Source organism: Acipenser ruthenus, chromosome 13, assembly GCF_902713425.1.
Source record: "Acipenser ruthenus chromosome 13, fAciRut3.2 maternal haplotype, whole genome shotgun sequence".
In the NCBI taxonomy this organism is placed as follows: domain Eukaryota; kingdom Metazoa; phylum Chordata; class Actinopteri; order Acipenseriformes; family Acipenseridae; genus Acipenser; species Acipenser ruthenus.
The window spans coordinates 22,209,953-22,234,613 of record NC_081201.1 but is presented as its reverse complement, the minus strand read 5'-3'; the positions used below and the strand labels follow the sequence as shown (position 1 = coordinate 22,234,613).

The window sequence follows — 24,661 nt, the reverse complement described above, 5'->3', positions numbered from 1 at the left end:
TGGCGACCTTATGGGACATATGGAAAACACAAATGCATGAAAGCCTCATATAAGGATGCCATTTTTTTCCCATTAAAGCAAGGCAAAAAAATTAACAAAAGTTAAATGAAAATGTGTCCAAAACTACTTTTTTTTAATATTTAATGCATGAAAGGGTTAAGATATTTTCACTCACCTCTGAATTTCCTCCTAGGACTACATTAAGTACTGATCACATTTAACGTGAGATCATGCTTGAGTGACCCTACATTTTTCCTTCCGATCTGGAAGGATTTTTCTCTAGTAGAGCAGTGTAAAGTAGGGTTCTGTTGCTGTTTTTGTTTTGTTCCCTGGTCCCTAGCAAACCATTCGTGCTGCCCTATTGCATCTCATAGCATTGTTGTTTGTCAAAGGGAATTGGCTTCACGGGTTGGATGACATGCTTGTGAGAGTCTAGTCGGCACAAATGGTGTGGTTACTGTTGAACCCCTGTACCAAATTAAAAAAAAAAAAAAGTTTTCAATCTCGTTAATACCTGAGGAAGTTCAACATACCTTTTCAAAAGGTGTTCCAAGTGGTGTTTTTGTTCTACTAATAATATCTGCAGTGTATTGGATCATACAGACTTAGGGCAAATTAAATGTGATGTTAAGGAATGAATAGGAGTCACATAGCTGAAAGGTTTTGTAAAGGACCTTTTAAGTTTATAGTGGTTTCTTTTTTTAACATTTTAATAAGAACATGTGTTGGGAACTCACTCCACATATTGTCTCTTTGTCTATCCACACACCTCTCAGCAACTGCTTATGAAGTAATATTATGGAAATATTGAATGCAATATAACAAAAAAAGTTAACTGAATGCTGTTTTGGGAAAATAAAATATAGACTGACAGAAATCAACTCATTTTTGTTGTTATTTTTAAATAACTTTGACACTGGGGTGATTTTTAATAGGCTCTGCTAAATAACATAAAGGTTTATTTTTAGTTTTGTGTGTAATACGCTGTTCACTTATGATTTAGACTGTGGAGAAGGAAAAATGTGTTAACTAAAATGAGCGAATTTGGGACATATCTCATTACTCCTAGAGTTTAAAATCCCTTTCTCATTAAGTACATCTAATGTAATTGATATTGGACTTGTAAATTCCAGCTATGTTGATTTATTTTACATTGATGCTTCTACAAACTGATTCTGACATTACTGCTTGTGACAATACTATATATTTAAAATCCTCTTTTACGATTCGATGTCCATGTTAACTGCTTGAGGTCATTTAAATAGTGCATTGTTGTGGAAAACGCTGGTTCATTAGACATGATGACTTTGAGCATGCCTAGTCTTTTTTCTGGTGGTAGTTGGTAGTGCTCATTTTTATATTTACAGAAGACTGGCTTTTTAATGAGTTATTCATGGCTATTATTACTATAAATATTCCTGGTAATTACATCCGTTTCGCTGGGTTTCCCCTATCGGGTGAAGTAAACAAAGATCAGAAACATTAAGATGAAATGTTCCACAGTAAGCGTGTATTTGATTCACGGTTTCATAGAACTGTTTTATAGACAGATTCTACTGAAGTGCAATTTGCACCATTTATTTAAGGACAATCAAACATTTATTTAACAAGCAACTCTATGAAGAAGTTGTAGCAAATTATTAAAATCCATTTTATTCTTGATCCCCACCGTGGTTACTTCTGTATCTCCATGTGTCATAGTTCTGCATATATCTAGAGAACCACTCTTCCAGTCATGATGGAATAAGACATTGTTTATCAAATATCATTGACAGTGTCATAGTCCGAAGATTAATGTCTGTATATCAAACTTTTTACATGTTTCTGTTGGCAATTTTGAATTGACATGCTAGTTTTATTATTATTATTATTATTATTATTATTATTATTATTATTATTATTATTATTATTATTATTATTATTATTATTTATTTCTTAGCAGACGCCCTTATCCAGGGCGACTTACAATCGTAAGCAAAAACATTTCAAGCGTTACAATACAAGTGCAATAAGAGCAAGAAATACAATAAGAGCAAGAAATACAATAACTTTTGTTCAAGCAAAGTACAAGTTTGACAAACCACAATTAAATAATACAGCAGATAATAGTGATAGTTACATCAGGATATGATTAAATAGTGATAGTTCCATCAGGATGTGATTAAATACAAAGTACTACAGGTTAAAAACTTGGCAGATTACAGTATTCTGAAGTACCAATATTTCCCCTGTTGTTTTGCTCAATGTACTGTCATCAAGTATCCTTGTGAGGGGAGCTTGTATAATTGTACACAGCTGGATTTTATGATTTTCTATGAAATTCCATTACCAGTTTTGTCAAGTGAAAATTGTTTAATCCGCTGGCCTTACCAATGGTCCAGCAGACACACTTTATGGGTGGTACACAGCTGTTTTCTAGGATTCTTTCAGTAAAATATAACTTTTCACTGACTCACAATATCATGTGTTTCTGTTCACACAATTGTTTTGTTCTTTGCTTGTGCTTGTTACTTTCATTTGAGAGGGACATTAAGAAAATAACAGTTCAGCTGTACAATGAATGGTGGTACTGAAGCTAATGAATGTTGGATTACAGTACTGCACATCTTGGCTTTTAGTGTCTTCAAATTGTTCGTCTGCAAATAAGTTAGTGAGGGGAAACCTGACTGCTTCTGCCAAGCAATTCTATGAACAAGGCAAATTTAATAATTTTATTGCATATATGCTGTTAACATATAGGAAAGAAAAACAGTTTAAATCATATTAATGTATCTTAAAAGAATGTCCGGCAGGCTGTGAAAATGTAATAAAGGGTATATATACAATGTAAAACTGAAATATAGACTTGATGTACTGTATGAACAAAGTAAGAACCATATACAGTCAAATATACAGCTGGGCAGAGGGGATGCTATGGCTGTGTTCACAGTGAGTTACTTAGGGGAGTTTGTTCAATAGTGATAAAATGTAATAAAGAAATTGTACAAGATTGAAACCCATGCTGACAAAAAAAAAACAGAACAATCCCCAATCGCTGCCATCTTAAAAAGATACCAAGATGTACCGCAGACAGCATTAACATCTGCTCCGCTAATTATAAAAAAACAGAGTTCACTTGCAAATTACAATGTGAACACAAATTAACTCAGTAAAAATACTGAAATTAACCACAAAAAAAAAATCAATTTCACACCCAAATTAACATTTCCTTTGCTTATGTTGGTTGATGGTCAAAATACATTTTTCTAAGACTGCATGCCTGTAAATAAATAAATATTTACAGGAATGCCACGAGGCTGCGCCAGCAATGCTGGTGAAACTCCCTGTTAATTATGTTACCGTAATTATGTACTGAAGTTTGAAGATATGATCTGATTGATCATCAGAGCCAGCAGACACTGGTGTATATATAAGAAATAACCCACGACAGGGTGTGCAGTAAGACAATCCTTGCCTTCAACCACCCAGGAAGTGCGTAAGACTAGTCTCCTGTACACCTGTAACCTGGAGTTGGTTATTTTGCTTATAGATTATTATTTATTTTTTAAATAATAATTATACAAACTAGCTTTTTTAAGGAAAAAAAATAGGAAATAGATTATGTATCCTTCCAGTGAGAAAAAACAGTCCCTGAAGACTCTTTGATCGTAACATATTTTGTACTTTTTTTTTTATTTGCCATAAACAGTACATTGAACATTGCCATCTATAGTAAAATTTTCGAGGTGAAATGGCATTTGTGAATTGAAAGCAGAGTGATTTCCCACCTCTGAAGGAGGTTTCATGGAACAGCCAAACACTGCACTGGTACTCGGGAGGGGCTTCCGTGTCAGTTTGCGCAGTGCCGCAGTCCTTCCCGTCCGTGGCGAGCACAATAGAATTCTATGCCGAACCCGACCTTGTTCAAAAGCCCAACGGTTGTGTCAGCAGAGAGCTGGAGAGATTTTAATTTTGTTTTAAATACGTTTCTGAAATTGGAGGGTAGCGGTGAGATGTATCTGTTGTGTCGTGTTTAATAAGTAGATGCTGCTGCATTATATTATATATATATATATATATATATATATATATATATATATATATATATATATATATATATATATATATATATATATATATATATATATATATATATATATAATTACATTATGCTTGCCTCAGTTTTCTTTGTTTGGTTCTCTGACTAAATAAATACCACAGTACAGTTGCCAATTTTTCTGTAATTCTTAGTGACAGATTTAAAAAAAAGATTGTTGAGTGATTAAGTGAAACACTGAAACACTGTTTAGATAATTGTTACTATTAAGGTGTAGGAATATTAATAGATCAGCTAAGTAAGTTGGTCTATGATGTCATAGCCATGTGACCTTGTTCAGCCAATCACAGCACTTAATTTATCAGCCAATCACAGCACTTAATTTATCCAAGCCATTTGATAAAACATATATTCTTTCTTTCTTTCTTTCTTTCTTTCTTTCAGACACCGTTTTGCATAGTTTGAGCACGCAGACCTGCTCAAATTCGCTTCACGGTTCTGTCGCCAAAACTGCTTGAGATGACTGATACAATAAGACACACGACTCATTAACTTACTTTCCATTAACTCGGATCCTTTTTGCTTGCTGGTAGTGTGTTCTGTAGCTACAATTAATTTAACAAGTAGAGATTTAAAATATTTAGCTGCAGGTGATAAGGTGGAATTGATCTTAATGCTTCATAAATGTTCCACAACCGGCAAATTGCTAACTTGATCTTTCAGAAAGGCATATACTTATTATCCCCCAGGATTTAGTGGAGGCGGTCGTGCGTACCTACTGAATGTATGTCATACTTCAGTTTTCCATATATCTGGATAACTGCTTCTGCAACCTTTATGATTGTAACTGTGCTTGGATTCACTTTTTTTTTTTTTTTAGTGAAGGTAGTACAGTATCAACTACAATATTCAGGGAATGCAAGGAAATGTATCCTGTATTTATGCAACAAAATATAACAAGTGAGTTTGTGTTAGTCTTTAGTATGCAGGTACAACATTATTGGAATCTTCTGACTGTCCAGAACGCTTGGATCCTACTTGCAAGCATTGCAGTTACTGTATTTTCTGCACTGAATGTTCATTCAGGTTGAGTCCACTGGTCACAAATGTTCACTCCACGATTTAATTAGACTTGAATCAGTTGAAGCCGATATGACAAATTGGTGGGAATTTTCAAAGCTGCAGACACAAGGAACACATGGAATGAAAAGATTTATAAATAATTATTTTATTAATAAGTTGGACTTGCCTTGTCCACACACAGGTTCTGTATACAAAGGTTGCATCTTCCTGTTCCAAGTCTTCTGTTTCAAAGGTTTATCTAATATTTTTAAAGTTTTGCATGTCAAAAGTGATGGCTGCTGTTTTATGTACGATGGATGCAATCTCGGAGCTGTGGAGCTCACAGTCTTACACTGAGGAAACACCTAAAATATATAGAATGTCGCCTTCCTGGAAAGCTAACAAGTTTGAACCCGAATTTAAAATAATAATAATAATAATAAAAGTTTAGGCAAAGCACACCAGAAACCCTAAAACATAATACTAAACACCAGACATTGTGAAAAGAAACCATTAAAATGTCAAGTTGGTGTTTCCTGCTCCATTCAAGATATAATTTCAGAGCTTCCATTTGTGCTGTTGGACAGCCTAGTATGCATACAAATATTGAACACAACTACTGTATAAATAAACATTTTTATGTTGAATTAAAAAGCAGAAGATCTAGATCATTAAAATGGGACTCTCGTTGGCATTGTACTGTTAAGGAGCACAAAACTTTAAATCATTTTTTTCTTTACTTTACCTTACCTTTTTATGCCTGCACTTCTTTCCAGTTAGTGAATATCTGGGGCTACTAGTAGTCTTCATTTAATTTAGCCAGATGGTAAAAAGGGCCAAAATCATACATTTATGTGAGCTTCCCCATGTAGAAAACATCTGCTTGCCGGGCTCAGAGTGGCCATTTCCTGTGAGGTTTTTTGAAAAAGATATCATCTGCTGGCTTCTAAGAAGTACCATGGCAAAAGTAAAAAAGATTTTTATTCAGAACTTTCCTCAATCTTCCCTGGCTTTTCTAGTTTATTTTGATGTATTGCTCATGTTCATTCTACTAAAGCTGTTCTAAACAGTAAATGGTAAAAAAAAAAAGAAACTCTCTTTGAGCATCAATCTTTCAGTAACACCAACCTGAACAATTGCAAATATCATCAAAGGCCGTTTTGAAGCTACTGCTGGTCATTCTTTATTATTTTATTGACTGCATCACACAAATCAGGACCCTATAATACTATCTCAATAGCAGCCCTTATATAATACACCCTCTATGTATGTATGAGTGTATGTACTGTATATGTGTGTGTGTGTGTGTATATATATATATATATATATATATATATATATATATATATATATATATATATATATATATATATATATATATATATATATATATATATATATGTATATGTGTGTATATATATGTATGTGTGTGTGTGGATAGATAGATATAGAAAAAAGAAAAGGATATTTCAGGTACTTAAGGTAGAATAATTGATTACAAATCAATTATCGGGACGTTTCGGACTACAAGTCCTTCATCGGCTGAATACAAAAAAACAGTGCTTTAATAAGTTGATCAAAAACAAACAATTATTCTACCTTTAAGTACCTGAAATATCCTTTTCTTTTTTTCTCTTTTTTCTTATTGATCATTTTGATACACAGCAGTTTTCCTTTTGCTCAAACTTTATATATATATATATATGTGTGTGTGTGTATCTGTGTATGTCACACTTTACAAATATCACTACGTATCTTAGCATCTCGGAGTAGATAATTGTCTCCTCCTTTAAGTATATGTTGACCTATGTGGTTCGGGGGGCGTGAGCTAGGCTCCTCCCTATCCTTTGATCTCCTGTCATCAATCAAATCTACTATCTATTTAAACCATTAGTCACACCCTATAGTTCCGTCTTTGTGTTTTTTTTCGTTTTTGGTTGTGAACATACGTGCATAGCAAGACCCCCAGCAATATCTTTTAGAGTTAAGTATTAAAGAAAAAATTTAAGCTTGGCATACTTGCCACACACCTCTTCCTCGGATTCTGAGGTTTTCGAAGATCACTTCATGTTTGCATCGGAGCACTCGCCGACGGCTTCAACCCAGGGGCTGATCAGCCCACCACTCTTTCCTTTATCAGGCGTCCCCGCAACATCCGAACAAGTGCCTCCCGAGCAGGATACTATACCACTACCCGTCGTTCAAGGAGTTAATCCTCGCCAATCCAAGCAGCTCCAAACTCAGGATATCTCTTCTGAGCATCTGTACTTTAAGGATTGGACTTTCAACAAGCTCATAAAGACCCTGTGCAAAAGCAGCAACGAAATCCCAGCAGGGAGCAATCAAGAATCCCTTTTCATTTTCTATTGTGAATCCATCTTGGCAGAACCTGTATTTCCACCCAAGAAAATTCCCCAGCTGCACTCAGCTGTTCAGCGGCCCAGGACAGACAGCAGGCAGACCGTCTCAGAGCAAGCTACCCCCGCTGCCAGCACGTCCTCACGCCAACAGGCAGCCGCTCCAACCAGTGAAACTCAACAGAAACATTCTTGCATTTTCAATGAAATAAAAGCATTCATGCAACCATTCGCGGATACCATATCCTCAGTCTATAACAAACTTAGCAATTTGGATAAACGGGTGTCCAACACTGAGCAAGAGAAGCAAGGTTCCGCAGTTTCCGTATTCTCCTCCATTCCTGCCATAAATGCAGCCGCTGCAACAGCTACAGTCACTTCTGGTTTTACACCAACCCCGGTCCCTACAATAGAGCCTCTGGTCAGTAACCTTGCATCAGTATATGGTTCTGCCGCCTCAACCGCTGCCCGTCGTCACTCAATATCCTTGCAGATTCGGCACAGCATAATTGACGGTAAAGCAGTTAATCTGGTTTCTCTATTGATGGCTACATATGAATTTCTGGACCATAGAGTAGTGAATTCCAGTGACCCCAGATTACTGAAGAATTTTATCCTGAGGAAATTCATCCTTGCCTTCGCTATATTTAGAGATGTGCTATGTTCTGTATAGCCAAACTGTAGGCAAGAACTGGATTCTTATGAATTCTACATTGTGGAGCTGTCTGTCAGGTATGAAGGGACTATGTTTTTTGACTTTCAAATCCTTTGCAGCAAAAACAGCAGCTATTTTGGCATCAGATAACCACATCATCGACTAGGCACAACCTGATTTAGACCTATTAAACAGGATTTTCAGCGGTCTCAGAGCCAACGCATGTGGGGTCTGCGCTTCCACCAGCGACTCAACCTCTCTCTGCCCGAAAGCTGCCATAGCATCAACTTCCAGATCAGCAGTCTGCATCACTCCTCCCCGTTTCTCTAACAGAATCTCAATCCCCAACTTCATTCATTCTTCCGCCCCACCTGAACAATCTACAATCATTGGTTTCCAGGAGGGTCTTCACATAGTCAGTAGGGGGCCAATTACTAACCACCTTGTTCTGTTAAATGTTCTTTCTTTCTTTCTTTCTTTCTTTCTTTCTTTCTTTCTTTCTTTCTTTCTTTCTTTCTTTCTTTCTTTCTTTCTTTCTTTCTTTCTTTCTTTCTTTCTTTCTTTCTTTCTTTCTTTCTTTCTTTCTTTCTTTCTTTCTTTCTTTCTTTCTTTCTTTCTTTCTTTCTTTCTTTCTTTCTTTCTTTCTTTCTTTCTTTCTTTCTTTCTTTCTTTCTTTCTTTCATATGCATTGGTGGTTCATTTGTTTGTCTGCACTCGTAGGAATCTTTAGCTGGGAGTCGGGGCCCGTTTTTTGGGGGGTTAGTGAATCGCACTTCCCCGACCTTTTGTCACTCTTCCTTTACCTACACTAGGGAGGTTCTCTCATGCTACGTTTCCACCTGCACACCCGAGCCGAGCCGGTGCCGAGCCGGTGCCGAGTCGAGCCAGCCTGGTACGGCTCGGGTAGCTTGAGTTGCGTTTACACCAGAGAAAGACGAGCCGAGCTGAGAGACGTCACGCATAATGAACGTGCTGTCGATTCAATTAAATCGCACAGACTGCTAAAATAGAACTAAGCATTAGTTTAATAAAATAATATGGATTTTTTTTAAATTATTATTATTATTATTATTATTATTATTATTATTATTATTATTATTATTATTGCGGAGAAGTACTGAAAATGCGCGGGGGGGTGGGGGGGCTTGCAATACATACCTAAACAAAGAAAGCAAAGACCGGGGACCATATTAAAGGTATACAAAATAACGCGCCTCGGATATAACGCTCCTACAGCATGTCCCCCAATTCCCTATACAAGTGCAATATTTCTACAGTAAATGCAGTACCGGTGGATTTCTGTCTCTCCCTTCTGATACAGTATCTGAACTGGAGAAAAGCTGCGCTGACACTTTATAACACAGACATCTTATTCAGCATTAGTTTTATAACTAAATAAATATTAGGTCTGTAACGTGGTTATCTTTCCTAATCTATTAACTTTTTTGCTGCGAGAGGAGCTGCGGCTTTCTCCGGGAGACGAGACGCTTCAGCCCCGCTCCGGCAGCCGAACCCGGGGCGAGCCCATTTCCCTCTACCACTCTCCCACTCTCCCACTCTCCCACATTCCCAACACGCTCTCCTTCTTGCATTTTGTTGGTTTGCTTGTCTGTCGCTTCGAACTGAACTCCCCACTGCCGTTTAGCCAGGCTATAGTTTAAAAACTGCTGATTAAAATTATCCTCGAGTGGGAATGTTACCTTTTTTATTTTTTTGTTTGTTAAAAATATAGCGTTGATTACATTGTGCTTTATGCATGGTTAATTCACGGAAAGTAACATTTTTGATTCACTATATGTGTATTATAGAGAGGGAGTTATTTTATTTAGTATTTTAGTCAGATGTGTGTTGTTATGTGTCCTGCGGAGTAAAGGTAAGGAGTTACGAAAACATTTACCGGTTGAGGTCCTGGGCTTTGCCACTTTTTCTTGTAATGACGCTTGAGCGTGATGACGAAATGCAGTAACCCCGCCCACAGCCTGCTTCGGCCCCGAGCCAGATTCAGATATGTTGCAGGGCTGGAGTTTCACGGCTTGGTTCCGGCTCGGCTCGGTTATTTGCTAGTGTAAACACACCCGTACCGTGAGGGCGTGGAGCCCTCACGGTACGGGTGTGCTAGTGTGAATGGGGCATCAGTGAGTCAGAGGGGTCCCCCAGGCCAAACCTTTTAGCATCTCATGCACTATCGCTCCCCTTGCAATCTGAGGATCTAAGCTTATTCTAGCTAACCTTGCAGAAGGGGCTCTTCCTTTGCAACACAGGGCAATCTTCTCGTTTCAGGTTCTCTGGGGGTACGTCTCCGTCCCAGCTTTGGAAGTCTATATATAATTCACCTCATCGAGGGCAGCTCTCAGAGCCAGAGTTCCACTTTTTCTTTCTTCCTTTAAGGTTCTCAAGCCTCTATTTTATGCGCAGGGGATCTCCCCTGCGTTTCTGTTTTATATGCAGAGGATCTCCCCAGTGTGTCTGGTCCCCCAAACAGCAGGCCCCCCCCTTCTATATATCGGGCCTTAGCAAACGGCAGGCCCTGTCATATGTTTTCAATCTTTACTAACTCTGTGTCCCTGAGGGTGCCGAGCACCCAGCCTTGGAATTAACTGCATCACGACACAGCCCTCTTTGCAGCTGTGACCTCACCACGATGTGGACCTCGTCCTGCCACGGGCTTGATACTAATGGTGGGCAGCTCTCCGAGAAGTCGGGCAACATCTCTGTAGGTAGCCTGGCTCCCGCCCCGTGAAATACGCAATTAAATGGGTTTATCATTGGCAGTCACCATTGCAGAAACATGTTTTGGGGTAAAATGGAATTTAAGTCTTTTGCATGCCACAGCCCTAGTCATTCCGCATTCCTAAAAACAGATAACATTTTGGGGTACCATTGTACTTGTGAGATGGCTTGATCATTTTAATTCTTTACATATTTTGAAAGAGTAGCTAGACAATTAGCCAGTAAGGGATACCAAGATACAGTGCTCCCCCTTATAAGGCAGCCCTTTTGTACTGTGGAACAGGTTACGGTCATGGCTCCCACTTGCCCCATAGTGCCATTACACTAACACTAGTATTCTCATTTTAAGGTGGAACACAAACAGCATGGTCTCTTAACTATGGCTACAGTGTTATAAAGGGGGAGCATTGTTTAGTAAGGAAGGGGTCTGAGTGGGATAAAATGGAAAATAAATGTCCCACTCCCAGTCATTCTGTGGCTGGGTTTTCATTCAAATGTTGTAGTTCGGCAAAGGTGATGCTTAATCTGTGTTTCCTTTAAAATCCATTTCTACTGGGAAAAACTGGCCAACACACTGACTTCACCCTTAAGACTTACTAGGTTCACGAGTATGAGTAATATTTGTTTTCTTTTATGGGGCCGTCTTGTTTTCATTGATGAAGCTGGTATAAATGATTCAAAAGCAAAAGAAACCATTACTGGATATATAAACTAAATAAAAACATTACTAGCACCTTTTTTTAAGGATCATTGTTCTTTTATTAATATTACAAAATAAAATGCATATGGCTTAAAGCAGTTGGAGCATGCAGCAGCAGTTCCACGTCGGTACACAGTTCCGCCTTTACAAAGGGGCTGATAGGCCTGCTAAAATCAATTCACACACAAAATCTATATTTCAGACATTGAAGTTGTAAAATAGTCATGGGAGATTAAAGTATACTGCTACCAGATGTTCTGCACGTACATTCTCAAACACATCTTACTGTAGTGTAATAAAAAGCTTCAGTGTAAAAGCTGCGCTGCCAGCATGCCTGTTTGACACAAAATGTCCTTTTGAATAAGTCACCTAAGCTTAGGAAGTGTGCATCAATTACCTCCCAGCTGGATCCCCTCAGATGTGGATTTATTTCTGAGATGAAAGACCAGGCTGATTTTCTTGTGACCTTCTAGATGTAAAGGAGTTTTATAAATACTATTGCATAGCATTTAATTGTTATTAATGACCCCTAATCAACTAGGTTTATATTAGCCTTTTTTTTCTAATCTAACTTCAGCATAGAATGTGCTAATGGAAAATTAACTAGGTACATTTTGGAAGCACATCATTTGGTTATATATTTAACAAGTTATTTCCAACACATCAGGAACATGTCTGATATTTATAGAACTCTGAAACTAATTAAACATTCCTGTGAGTAGTGCTCAAAAGAACACTACGACATCTGCAAATATCTCAAACTATTTCAGCTGCAGACTTCCAGGGGTGTTAATATTACTCTGAAAAAGTAATGTACACTACTACTGATTTACTGGTTCCATAAAGAATCTGTGACAAATTGCGGAGTACTATATTACTTATTAATTATTACTGTTATATTTTCGATTAATAACAATAAACAACACACAATAGATAATACAAGCAGCATGAAACTTTTTGTAACTTGAGTTTTAAAAGCCAGTATCATAAAGTAGTCTTAATTCCAGAAGGTAGAAAAATAAATCCATTAGTCTGCCTACTGCAGAAACATTTCCAACTCAATTTAATCTGATTTACATGTCAATATCATTTTTTTAAATGAATTACTATAAAGCTGCTCAAGAAAGTAATCTGATTTGCTATTTACTGTAACAGCCATGCATACTTCACATTTTCAGTATTATGAAAACTCCTCGGGCAAAACCGAATGGCACCTTTTTCTTTGACCTGTAAACTATGTCTGGCAATATGAAGTCGTGTTTTTTTTTTTTTCTTTTTTTGTTTCCAGATGATAAAGACTTAAAACCTTGAGATGCTGGCTTCATACTCTGTAAACAAATGTATTCTGTGAAGCCTTTTTTGTCAGTAAATTTATTAACCTCATATCTAAGAAACCAGTTGAGGCAGTGACTTGATTTACTGATTTTAATTTGGTAACCATTTGTCTTAAAGAAGGTTTTGTAATAACCTTATCACATGGCAGAAAGCAGCATTTGTACAGAGATGCACACAACTACTCTTCACCAGATTCAAAATTACCTTTTTTTTTTCTCAATGGCAACATTGCAAAACAACCTACTGGGGTCTATTCAATTGATCTGAACAGCAGGGGACCTAAATACCACCATCATCATTATCAGCAATATGAATATCATTTTTTTTTTTTTTTTACATGTATAACACAAACTAAATACACTTATGAACTGTTAGATGCTTTTTTTATAACCATGGGGTTTTAATTGATTAAACATTACTGTATTTAGATATTTATATCTTCAACCATGTAGAGCAATAGAATAGACCTAACTGACTTTAAAATAACCCAATAAATATTACTCTGGAAATGCAATTTATTTTTGTTGTATCTAGAACCAAGTTTTATCCTTTTTTTTTTTTTTTTTACCATGGATCTCCTGCTGTGTGTATTTTCTTTGATACTTATTTTTGCTTCATGCCATTGTAAAACACCTGTCCACCCCAAATTAACAGCTTTATTTTCATAGGCATCTTGAATCTTGCCAGCCTGTTGGGATTTTCTTTTATTTATTTATTTATTTATTTATTTATTTATTTATTTTATTTTTTCTAGACTTTGGAGTTTCTGAACAACAACATTCGGAATGGCATTAAAAACTACTATGACGACTTGGACTTCAAGAATATTATGGATTTCGTTCAGAGAAAGGTGTGTTTTGATTTAGACTTTCTTTTTTTTCCCACTGATGTTAATAATGTGAATGTAGACACGTCATCCCCTATGAGGGATGCATATTGCAGACAACAGAGATTTCGGCGAGACTGTACATATGTCACACTTAAATATTTATATGTATCTAAAAACCATTTGGTAAGGATAATCTTTAGAATGTTTCTCTTTTTCAGAATGCTGTGGATATGTACAGTTGGTAAAAAAAAAAGCCTTTGTTCTTTTTTCAGCTATTGTTTCCAGTATTGAAATAATCATTTTGTAGTTGGCTGCTAATAAATGTTGAACATTTGGCTCGTTTAAAGTGAGCCTTCAATGCTTTGCATGTACACTCCTAGAGGGCCTCATACATCATAAACTGCTTAATGAATCTGACAACAGCTGGGTCTCCAACTGTAAGACAACTCAAACTGCAAACTACTGGTTTTCACAATGTGATGTTAAATTCAGTACTAATATGTTGTCCAACTTTATGTATTTATTTTAGTTCTGTTTTTAAGATGTTTTCCATGGTTTATTTATCTACTGTGAGGTGCCAGAAATCAAGCTCCTAGAATGGATCAAAGTGCCATGCAGTGGGAATGTTTATTTCCATTCCTGTATGCATTCACAGTGTTAAAACAAGATCTCTTTTTTTCTGCTGCTGCTCTCGAGGCACTTTTAAATTGGTGCGAACCACTGATCTCTATAGAAGCACTGAATCACTGATAGTGCTGATTTAAGGGAAGCCACCAACACCATTTTATACTCCCAGAAGTAGACTTGTTGAGAATATATCAGATTCTGGAGATATCGGGGATGTCTGTTTGTCCGTCCATCGGTATAATATACCTACTGTGCATTTATGCATATATCTGGAAAACAGCTTATCAAATTGTGGCTTCACTTTTTCATTTCCTACAAATCCGTACATACAATTGATATACATCATGGTCATCAACATTATCATCATAGTGATAACTCTTACTTTGAAATTACAGCCGTGTTGAGGGATGTATGTTGTTGACATACTTGTTAAAGTTGCAGGTACTTAAGGCCAGTTCAACAAGTGGAAACATAACACAACATCCCCCTGCTGTAGAGGGTATTGACAATATGATGGAAGTGTATACAGGTTTGTTAGATAGTTTGTTAGATAGTAAAATGTATGTCAGCACAGGCATGACATTATGCAGTATTAAAGGCAGAACCTTCTTCTTTTTTTTTTGTTTTTTGTACATCTTCTAGGCAAATGTGTTGAGCCATGCAAATGTTTACTGCCTCAAACCTAGTTAACATTGACATTTGAATAAGTGTCACCAGCTGAGCATGGTTGGGCCTGGTTAGTATTTGGGTGGAGGGCCTGATTAGGAAAACCAGGTTCTCTAGTTGAGTGGGGTTCATGACTCGGGCTTCCTTGTGAGCCTTGAGCTCAGTCTGTGCTCCAGCATTGGATTAGTATATGCCAAGTCAACACATCATTTCCTCAGGTGGAAGAAATAAGAGGTTTCCTTCTCATTTTAGAAGAGTAAATGGTTATCATACACCCTCGGCAGTGAATGGAATGACACCTTTTTCCCCCTGAATGGTTTGTAATAATGTTCTAGGAAGCTGAGTTTCTGTATTGGTAGAACTGCTGTGTGTGCTGATAAAACCAACACACAGATGCTCAAAGTCCTAGAACTATTATAAACTGCTTTATTATTAATATACAAGTTACAAATCTGCTATGTATATTCTATTAATGACTAACCTTTATTTAGTCAATTATCATTTTCATTGAAGAGAGGGAAAAGGAGGAGGAAGAGAATACAGTTACGTGATCGAGGATGGGGCCTGATTGTGGTGTCAGCGTTTTGAATGGACTTTTCAGTTAAATGGAATTCTGAGAGGTGTTTTTTTTTTTTTTTTTTTTAAAGCAGATGATGTCATCTGTAACGATATAGAGAATACAGTGCGGTAAAGACTCTGAGCTCTATGTATCATTTTTTATTTCTTTCGTATTTTAACTTTTCGTAGGTTTTTGTGACTTCGTAGACATACCCGCGGTGTATTAAAGTCATTGCTTAATTAGACCTTTAACAAGTAAAGGTCCAATTAAGCAAATTATCAGTTCAATTAAGGGTTTAATTAAGTAATTGAGAACTCATTTGGAATGAAAACCAGCAGTACAGTGGGTCCCCAGGACCAGGATTGGGAAACCTCACACTATACCACTCATTTGTCTTTGCTAAAGGAAGTTCCAAGTCTTGACTTTCGGCATTGCGAATCTATTTATAATGAGATGCAAATTCCAATCTCACATGTTTAATGAGCAGTAATTTATGCTGTTTGTAAACTTGCGGTGATATTACAGTAGTTCACAAAAAAGAGCTGTTTAGTACATCGCTCGCAAACATGCTATGAAGGACGGAGGCTACGAATATGCAGTTTTTACGAACACGTAAGTAATATTAGTACACAGAGCCCTCAGACTGGTATAGTTGATGTCATGAATTGGATAGTTCTGTTACACAGCAGGTGAAACATGTGCTCTGGTTGGCTGAAAGATCCTCCTCAGCAGTCTGTAATTACATTTTGCAGAAATAACCTATAGCTCTGATATTTTTAAACATGGGCTTATACCAATGACTGTCCATGTACAGTAATTACAACGCTGTCATCCGTCAGTACCATTGACAATGTTGCATCAACAACTTAATGTTACAGAATAGGCTGTAGGGTTTAAAACACAACACATTATGGTCCCTATCTTTCTGCTTTGTCATTCTTATTCCTGCAATATCTTTTTTTTCAAAATAATCATAATTGTTTTGTTATTTTAATGAACTTATTCCTGGTCACAAATCAGTTTTGACCACTTATTTTTGTGTTGCATTGTGTCTGCAAAATGTCTTCTGAATCCCCAACACTGGTGACTTCAAACCAGCCTTATCAATCAGAAACATTTAATTGCTTACCGACTAAATAAAATGCTGTTTTTTGAAGCTATATTTTCACAACACAACCTGTTAAATAAAAGAAATTCAGAATTTAAAGAGATGGGTGTTCATCTGTTGACACCAGCAAGCACTAATTTCAGTTTGTTCCAAGAATTTTACCAAGAATTATCCCATGAATGAGCAGGGGGGCTTATAACCCTATGAGTGGGTAATTCTTGACACACCAATGAAGAGACCCTGTTTAATGTAAACTTTCACTTTATAGCTTTTATTTATTAGATTTACTTCTCTGTGTTGTTCATTGACAGTTTTAATTCAGGGAGTTTTAAATTGCACTGTCGCATACAGCCTACTCGTTCATTGTACATTTGAATAGTATGATGAAACTGATGGAAGAAGTTTTGTTTATTTTTTCAATCAATAAATATATATCTTTTTGTATTTCTTTAGCAAGGTATGATTCATCTTTCATGTATCCTACCTGTCTTTTACAATGGATGGAAAATAAATATTGTTCATTTAAGTCATGTAAAGAAAATGGTCTCTTAATAAAAACATGTGTACTTACACATGCTTACAGTGTTATTCTGCAAAGTTACACTGTACTTAATGTGTACATATTTTTTGCAGGATATATGCAAGTACACAATTGTATCATAAAAGGGTTAGGGTTATATGGCAATTATTTACTCATGAAGTACATTGTAACTCTGCATAGTAACATTGCAACTATGGGTAATTCCACATGTATTTACTAAGTAACTACTATGTAAATACGCAGTAATTAGACTCTTATTGTAAAGTTACCCAAAATCTTCCCTGTATTTGCTATATAGGTCTCAGTGTTTTGAAAGAAATACATGTTTTAGCAAACACCAACAGTAAATAGAAAATGTGTAGGACAGGTACAATGTATTGAACAATTAGCTTTAAAAAAAAATAAAAAAGCACGCTGGTATGATTAAACCTGATTTACTGTACCATAACCATTGCCAGACTGTACTGGCTTATGGAACCACAGCCAAACACGTTTAATATTGAGACTAAATTAAGTTTGTGCTGTCAAATGCCTTGTCGGTGTGTGTGCATTTTTTTTAGTGCACTGTTTTTTCTAGACAAGCTCTGGAGCAATTGCACATTGACTAGTGGAGAAGTGAATACCCAATTACAACTTTGGGAGTATAAGGGTACAGTAATGGGTGTGGAAATGATATTACAAATCTGGACTGCTTAATGTTACTTTAGGTAAAATAGTCCAAGATTAGTGCTGATCAGGGTCTGTGAAATAAGCCTCGACTTCTTCTTTTTTTTGTGCTGCACGCAGTATATTAAGGGAAAAACGTCTTGTGCACAGTTGTGTGATATTTGTTTGCTATCAACTTGTTCAACTGGTGTGGCAGTCATTTTGCATGTCCGTTAGTTTGCATTTTAAAGTCTCTGGCGCCTGCTAATCTGTTTTCCTGTGTTGTCTTCTCCCCACTGACCCGGTTTAATGAGTCTCCTAATGACTGCAAATGCCAAGACCAACCTTTCACGTCACCCAAAGGTATTAGACACTTGTGGAGGTTTATTTAAGTAGCCCCAGAGGTGTTTAGAAGAAACAGCCCCCTGTCCCATTTAGTTTGTTTCATTCCCCCGATTTACTGTACACTCACAAGCTGAAATCTGTAATGAGTTTAAAAGACTATTTTAAAACAGTGTGTCATTCCGCCCCCGCCCCCCAAACCCCCCCCCCATCTGTAATTAAAAAATTAGAGCCATCAGTATGGTGCAAAAAGTTGTTGACCATGGCCTAAATCCATAGTATAGACTAAGAAATAGCAATTACATTTTTTTTTATCACAATTTGATCAGTTAATCCCTGGCTATATGTAGCAGACGGATGAATGGAAACACAGACCCGACCCCCCCCCCCCCACACACACACACACACACACCCACACCCACACCCACACCCACGGATATCTCCAGAAGTGTATATTATCAACATCCTCAGTTTCATGACAATTGAAACAAAATTAAGTGTGACATACAGATGGACAGATGTCATAAAAATTCCCATTACTGAAAGAATAGTGTAATTTATGCACATTTTTATCACTTGAATAAATAAAGCAAACATTTGGCTTGTTGACGCACTACCTAGGAAATACTTATTTTTAGACCGTGAAAGGAGCAATTTTTTACCGTGAAAAAATACAGCCCTAATGATGCTAAAAGCTCTAGCAGGGAACTAACTAGAAGCATCTTGTAATGGTCTTTAGTAGAGAAAGCATATTGCTAACAGCCATGCTGAGCTCAAACCTTTTTAAAGAACAAGTATCGAGGATGTAATGAAAAACAGAAGCACAACCAACAATTGGAAACTAAATAACATACTGTAATTGATAGGTGGGTGAGAGAATGATTTAATTTTATAAACCCTGTTTATCCTACCTTTTTAATGAGTAGATCAAAGAAGGGCATCAGAGCAGATTGAAATAGCCTGGAAAAGGAAGTATGTGTCGATTTTACATTGTGTGTGAGTGGTTTAAAATAACCAGTTAAAGTTTTCAGCAAACGGTGAGTGGAAGAAACCAGCAATGGTGAAGCAGGGATTTTTCCTACTATAAGCCTGACATGGCCTGTATGTAATGTAGCAAGGTTCACTGAACACCCCCTCTCATTAAGTTACACCAGAGCTTGAATATATCATGTGTAACCACCTGCTGCTGCAAGCATACATCTTGTTTTTTGGTCCCCAGGTCTGTTCTACACAAAGATGAAGGCCAGATATCTGAAAACAAGAACACATGTATATTGTAAAAGTGAACCAGAGTATTGGAAGCTGCAGCTTTAATTTAAACAAGATAACAAGATGGGTATTGTTTCTTTACAGTTCAAATGTTGCGGTGGGGAGGACTTCAAAGACTGGGAATCGAACAATTATCACTCTTGTACAGCGCCAGGACCCCTAGCCTGTGGAGTGCCTTACACCTGCTGCATACAGAACACGGTAAGGATTTGCACTATACGTTTCTTTACTCCGCATCGGCATATGGTAAATGCATAGGTATTACACTTCATCCTAGGCACCTCAGGTAGTCTGCAGGCCAACTATAGACCCTAACCCAAGGCGTGGTTTTGCAAGACCTGTTGATATACGTGCTCTTAAACAGGACCATTAACACCTTATCCACACTACCAAATAAATAATGTGCTATCTACATGAACTGAAACATGCAGGGACTCTCATTCACTTCCAATTGGACATTTGGTCTTCGCACTGTGTTTTATTTTTGGGAACATACCGTTATTTTAAGGACAATGGTACGGATGAACGGTACTGTGATATGAAGTTACTGGTTCCTAATCACTTCATGTGTTGTTAAAACTCACTTCAATGTTCTGACGGCAAAAGTACCAGGATGCAGAAGTTTATCCTTCGCGTTGTATTTGACTATTCATATAATTTAAGCACTGTAAACAAAAGGAATGAGCAGCATGTTAAAAGGGGGACCAGGAATAATGTTAATAAAGCTGATAAGGGGTAAGAAAATAGATAATGTAGTAAGAAAATAGCGCTTAATGTAATATTGTCCTAAGGCATCGGAGAACAATTTAGGTTTTAACAATGTTCTGACACAGGGGTTGTTTTGTCTCACTTCTTTAAACCTCAAACAGCTTGCTTTCTTGTAATTGGAAAGGCATTGTACTATGGGGCTTGTAATTAGAAATAAATTACATACTACTGTGGAGCACATACTACCCACAGTAGGAACACACATAAGCAGTATAAAATATTATACTATAAAATGTCAGACAAAATAAAGACCTACTGATGAAAACATTATTTCATGCACAGTATCTTCTACCTGCATAAGGTGGCTACATTGCTAGTGTAACTTGATACCAATTACCATACCAATTTCATATATGTTGTGCCCCAGGGTGCCGTTTAATCAAGTTCTTGAAATTACCAATATACCGTTGTTGTAATGTCAGGATATGTGATGGTAAACTTGCCCATTTCATATACAATTGAGTACAAGGTGAGCATGATTTTTGATCTTGAATTTGAATGTGGTAAATTATGCTAGCACTGCACACTTTGAACAAGTCATGTGCCAATCTGTGTTTTGCTTGCATTCACATTCCAAATGCTGCGGATTTGAGACAATTGAGTTCTTCTGAGAATGTGATGTGAGGGTAGAGTAGTGTACCAGAAACACAGTGAACACTACTGTATGTATGTAAAATACCTGTCTTTCATGCCACCAGTTGAAAGGGAGCTACACCTGTCCTTTCACAGAGAGTTTTGTGGCTGTCGTTTACAAAAACATGACAGGTTTTACAAGCAAAGAACCCAGTCACATGTTTATTATTTTAATTCGCTACGATTTACCTTTCTATTATCCACTACATGATATAAACCCTGTGCTATCTTTTGTTTCACTTGGTTCCCAAACATTTTTAATATCGCCATGCAGACGTGATAAAGATCTTGCAACGTATCAAACAAGCGAGAACAACACTGCTTGGTCAGCTGACTCCTCCCTAATCGCCTCCTTTATTCTTTTGCATAGTCCTGACTCAGAAAAGCCCACAGTATTGTACACTACTGTTAGTGTTGTATGATACTTCACTTTGTGTTATTGCAGCACAATGGACAAAATGAATAGACTTAAACCCTAACTTTTCATATTGTATTATTTCACGATCCACCAAACTGTGCTATCTGCAATGCAATGCAGTCATACCTGACACTTTCCTATTCGGGACTTTGGACTCCAGGATTTCCACCACACTCGCTTTGACGTATCATCGTATGGTAAGAAATCACTCATAAACATCTTGTACAAACAACAGGTGTTGTGGTAACCCCAGTAAAATACATACTCCAAAAGCGGAGGCATTTATTACAGTGTTTTGTGAGCCCCTAAAAAAATTAACATTCAAAATAGTTTCTTTACTTTGGTAAGTGTATGAAGGTACAGCATTGTTGAGCCAGCCCATTCTTCTACACTAGTCTGCAGCTACTGGAGTCCCCCATGGAAAAACGTTTGCACAGTACCGTAATGAATCACTCCCCATGAAACCTGGAAAGAGAGAACTCCACTTGGCACACACTGTGGCATCCTGCTGCACTGAAATTGTGGGACGGGAATGACACAGTTAAATATTTTCAGTGAATGGGACCCTCTGTCCAGCACAGAAGAGATGTTTATACTAGACTATCTGCAAATGAAACATGAACTAAACAATGCAAAGTGAATTAAAAATAAAAAAGTAAAGCTAATTAGGGTAGCAAAGGAGTTTTCAAAGCCTTTAAAGGTAATATAGATTCCTGGCAGGTGAGAGAAAAAGGGATGATATATTTCGTAGAACTACATATACTGACTGTAGATAGCGGAATGGTTATTTGACAGTGATAGTTTACTTACTGAAATTGTGTGTAAAGTTGTAAATTGTTTCAAAAGGATGGGCTATTAAGAGCACATATCACTTGGACCTAATGTGGGTTACTGGTCTGTTACTGTACAGTATGTCATTTCATTATTGTTTGTTTAAAAGATATGTGCTTTCAAATTTATATACATTTTCTTAATCGCTTGTCAATGCAGTAATTAACCACACACCAGTGGAAACACCAGCTTCTTAAAATGTGGTCCTCTTCAGCCGGAATGACCCATAGATTAAACTGACCTTTAACTCCAGTATTCTACAACAAGTATGTATTAATATCAGATAGACGTAATACTGAATAGTGGAATAGAAAAGTGACAGTCGACCTGATCAGGAGCTGGTATTTATCTAATCTCACGTCACATGACTGTGAAGTGTGAAACATGCTGTTGTAGTTGTAATCTATTAATATATAAATGACATTTTAGAACATTAATTAAACATGCGCAACAGTTTTAAAGTAAGGAACACAAACAGAAGTGTTCCGTTGACGAAAAGAGCACCAGACATCAAATATATGCTTTATTCATCAGTTGTTTTAACTGGTTGACCTGTTTTGAACTATTCTACTCTATCAAATTAGTAGTCATTTCACCACTAGTACCAGACCTTGTTGTGTAAAGCAAACAATATGAGACAGACCATTTATTAAGTTGTAAACTCCTCTCCCTTCAGATAGGAGACAGACCATTTATTAAGTTGTAAACTCCTCTCCCTTCAGAATTACCCCTCATACTAGTACATGTGCTAGCAGGACTTCCCCGCATCTCAAGTAAATAAGGGTGACGCTGGTAGTGTATTAAACTGTAATAAAAGAGAATGTAGTGAGCTTAGTAATGAATGCCAATAAAAGGAACTTTATTACTGGTGATTTTGTGTAGAGGTTTGGCTAGGTACTGTATTTTATCATTTATTTACTGTAATATGCTTCACAAATGAATGACTCGCATTAGAGTATTTCAAAGAATGTTGATTTGAAAATGTGGAAACTAAGGCAAAAAAGTGTATCTACCTCTTTTGCAATATCTCCACTCAAAGTTTTTGTCTTTCGAACACATTAAGTTTCTCTTAGTATTTATAAATGTAGCACTATTGAGAGTTTTAATAGTTATGGATGATGCATCTCCATAGTCACAGGTATCAAAGCTGTTTGTGTGGTGTGCTGTTCATTTCATGCTGCAGTGCCACTGACTGTAAGTTACTGTGCTGTTAAGGTAATTTATTTCCCTGTCCTCACCCGCAACATGAGTAAGTACTGTATCAAGAGCACCAGTCCCTCTGCCCACATGCTAAAGGGCATTACATTTCATCAATGCCTTCATGAGGTATTGGAAACCAAAGTCAAATGGTTAGAGACAAAACATATCTTTATACAACAACTGATGTGCATAGTGGTCACAGGTGAGTTCTCATTGCCGTTTAAATTGGTAGTCCTGCATACTAATACAATTAGCAATATGGTACTATCATATATCCATCTGTATTCTCATTATATTGTTATTTGTGCAAAAAAAGCCATAGGCCATTGTCAAATCTAAATCACTAACTTTTATTTGTACCTATATTTGTAAGGCACTTATTCCCCAGAGGTTTAGCAAATGTGTATTTTGAGTTTAGAAATACTGAAAGAATTACATTTAATGACAAACTTTAAGTAGTCTTTTTCAGTGTCTTCATTTGAAACATTTGTCATTGAAATGTAGGTTTCTTTCAGTATTTCTAAATTCAGCACTGTTGAGTGTTTAACAGAGATAGACGGTGTTTTGAGTTTAGGAAGTATATTCAAGAATTCCGCTAAAGAGATTGAACACTATTGTTTCCTAGGAAGTTTCACATATAGTGTCATTTCCCAGGTTATAAAACTAACTACCACCACACTCATACCAGGGATGAAAGCTTTCCTGCCATTATGAAAAGCATTGAAGACATCTTTAAATGCCTGTGACTCGGGTATTTTTGTACAGAAAATTGAGGTACATTATGTATTACTCTAGGACTTGCCTTGCTTCGCTTTCACATGAACCATTACAACCCAATGGGCTGTTTGGAACTGAAGCTGCCCAGAGTATGCATCTCCAGACCGCATAAATATGAGCACTCATGAATGTGGGTCTGCTATAAATGAAATATGGAGGGCCCTAAATCAGACACAATGAAAAAAAAAAAAAACTAATTGAATTGTAGTTGCTGTTTATGTTGTAGCTGGTCAGTGGTAGTTTGCTCAAACAGTATAAGGAATAATATGTACAAAAGCACACTATAATTATATACCCTGTGTCCACTGACCGAAGTGCAGTTTTTCAGTTTAAATCTACTGAGGCAATTTGTACCAGGGGGACTGAAGCTGGAAAGTGAAATGATTTTTGTTTTCAGTAGACAGTGGTCAGCAATTAAATTTGACGACGAGCCAAATGACCTGTGGGCAGCTGCAGAGTGGGCCACTTGCAATACCCCCCCCCCCCCCCAAAAAAAAAACAATTGACCATTGTTAAGATTTTAGGGTTGCAACAAATTCTATAGTTTATAGTTTATAGTGTTTATAGTTCTGG

General features: G+C 37.0%; 1 protein-coding gene across 1 annotated transcript in view; it reads left to right on the top strand.

Moving 5' to 3' along the window:
- Positions 1-24,661, top strand: part of tspan15 (tetraspanin 15) — a 101,682-nt gene that overhangs the window by 31,301 nt on the left and 45,720 nt on the right. The window contains exons 4-5 of the mRNA XM_034031312.3: positions 13,630-13,725; positions 19,546-19,662. Of these exons, the coding sequence (XP_033887203.3) occupies positions 13,630-13,725; positions 19,546-19,662 (213 nt within the window). The remainder of the gene's footprint in view (positions 1-13,629; positions 13,726-19,545; positions 19,663-24,661) is intronic.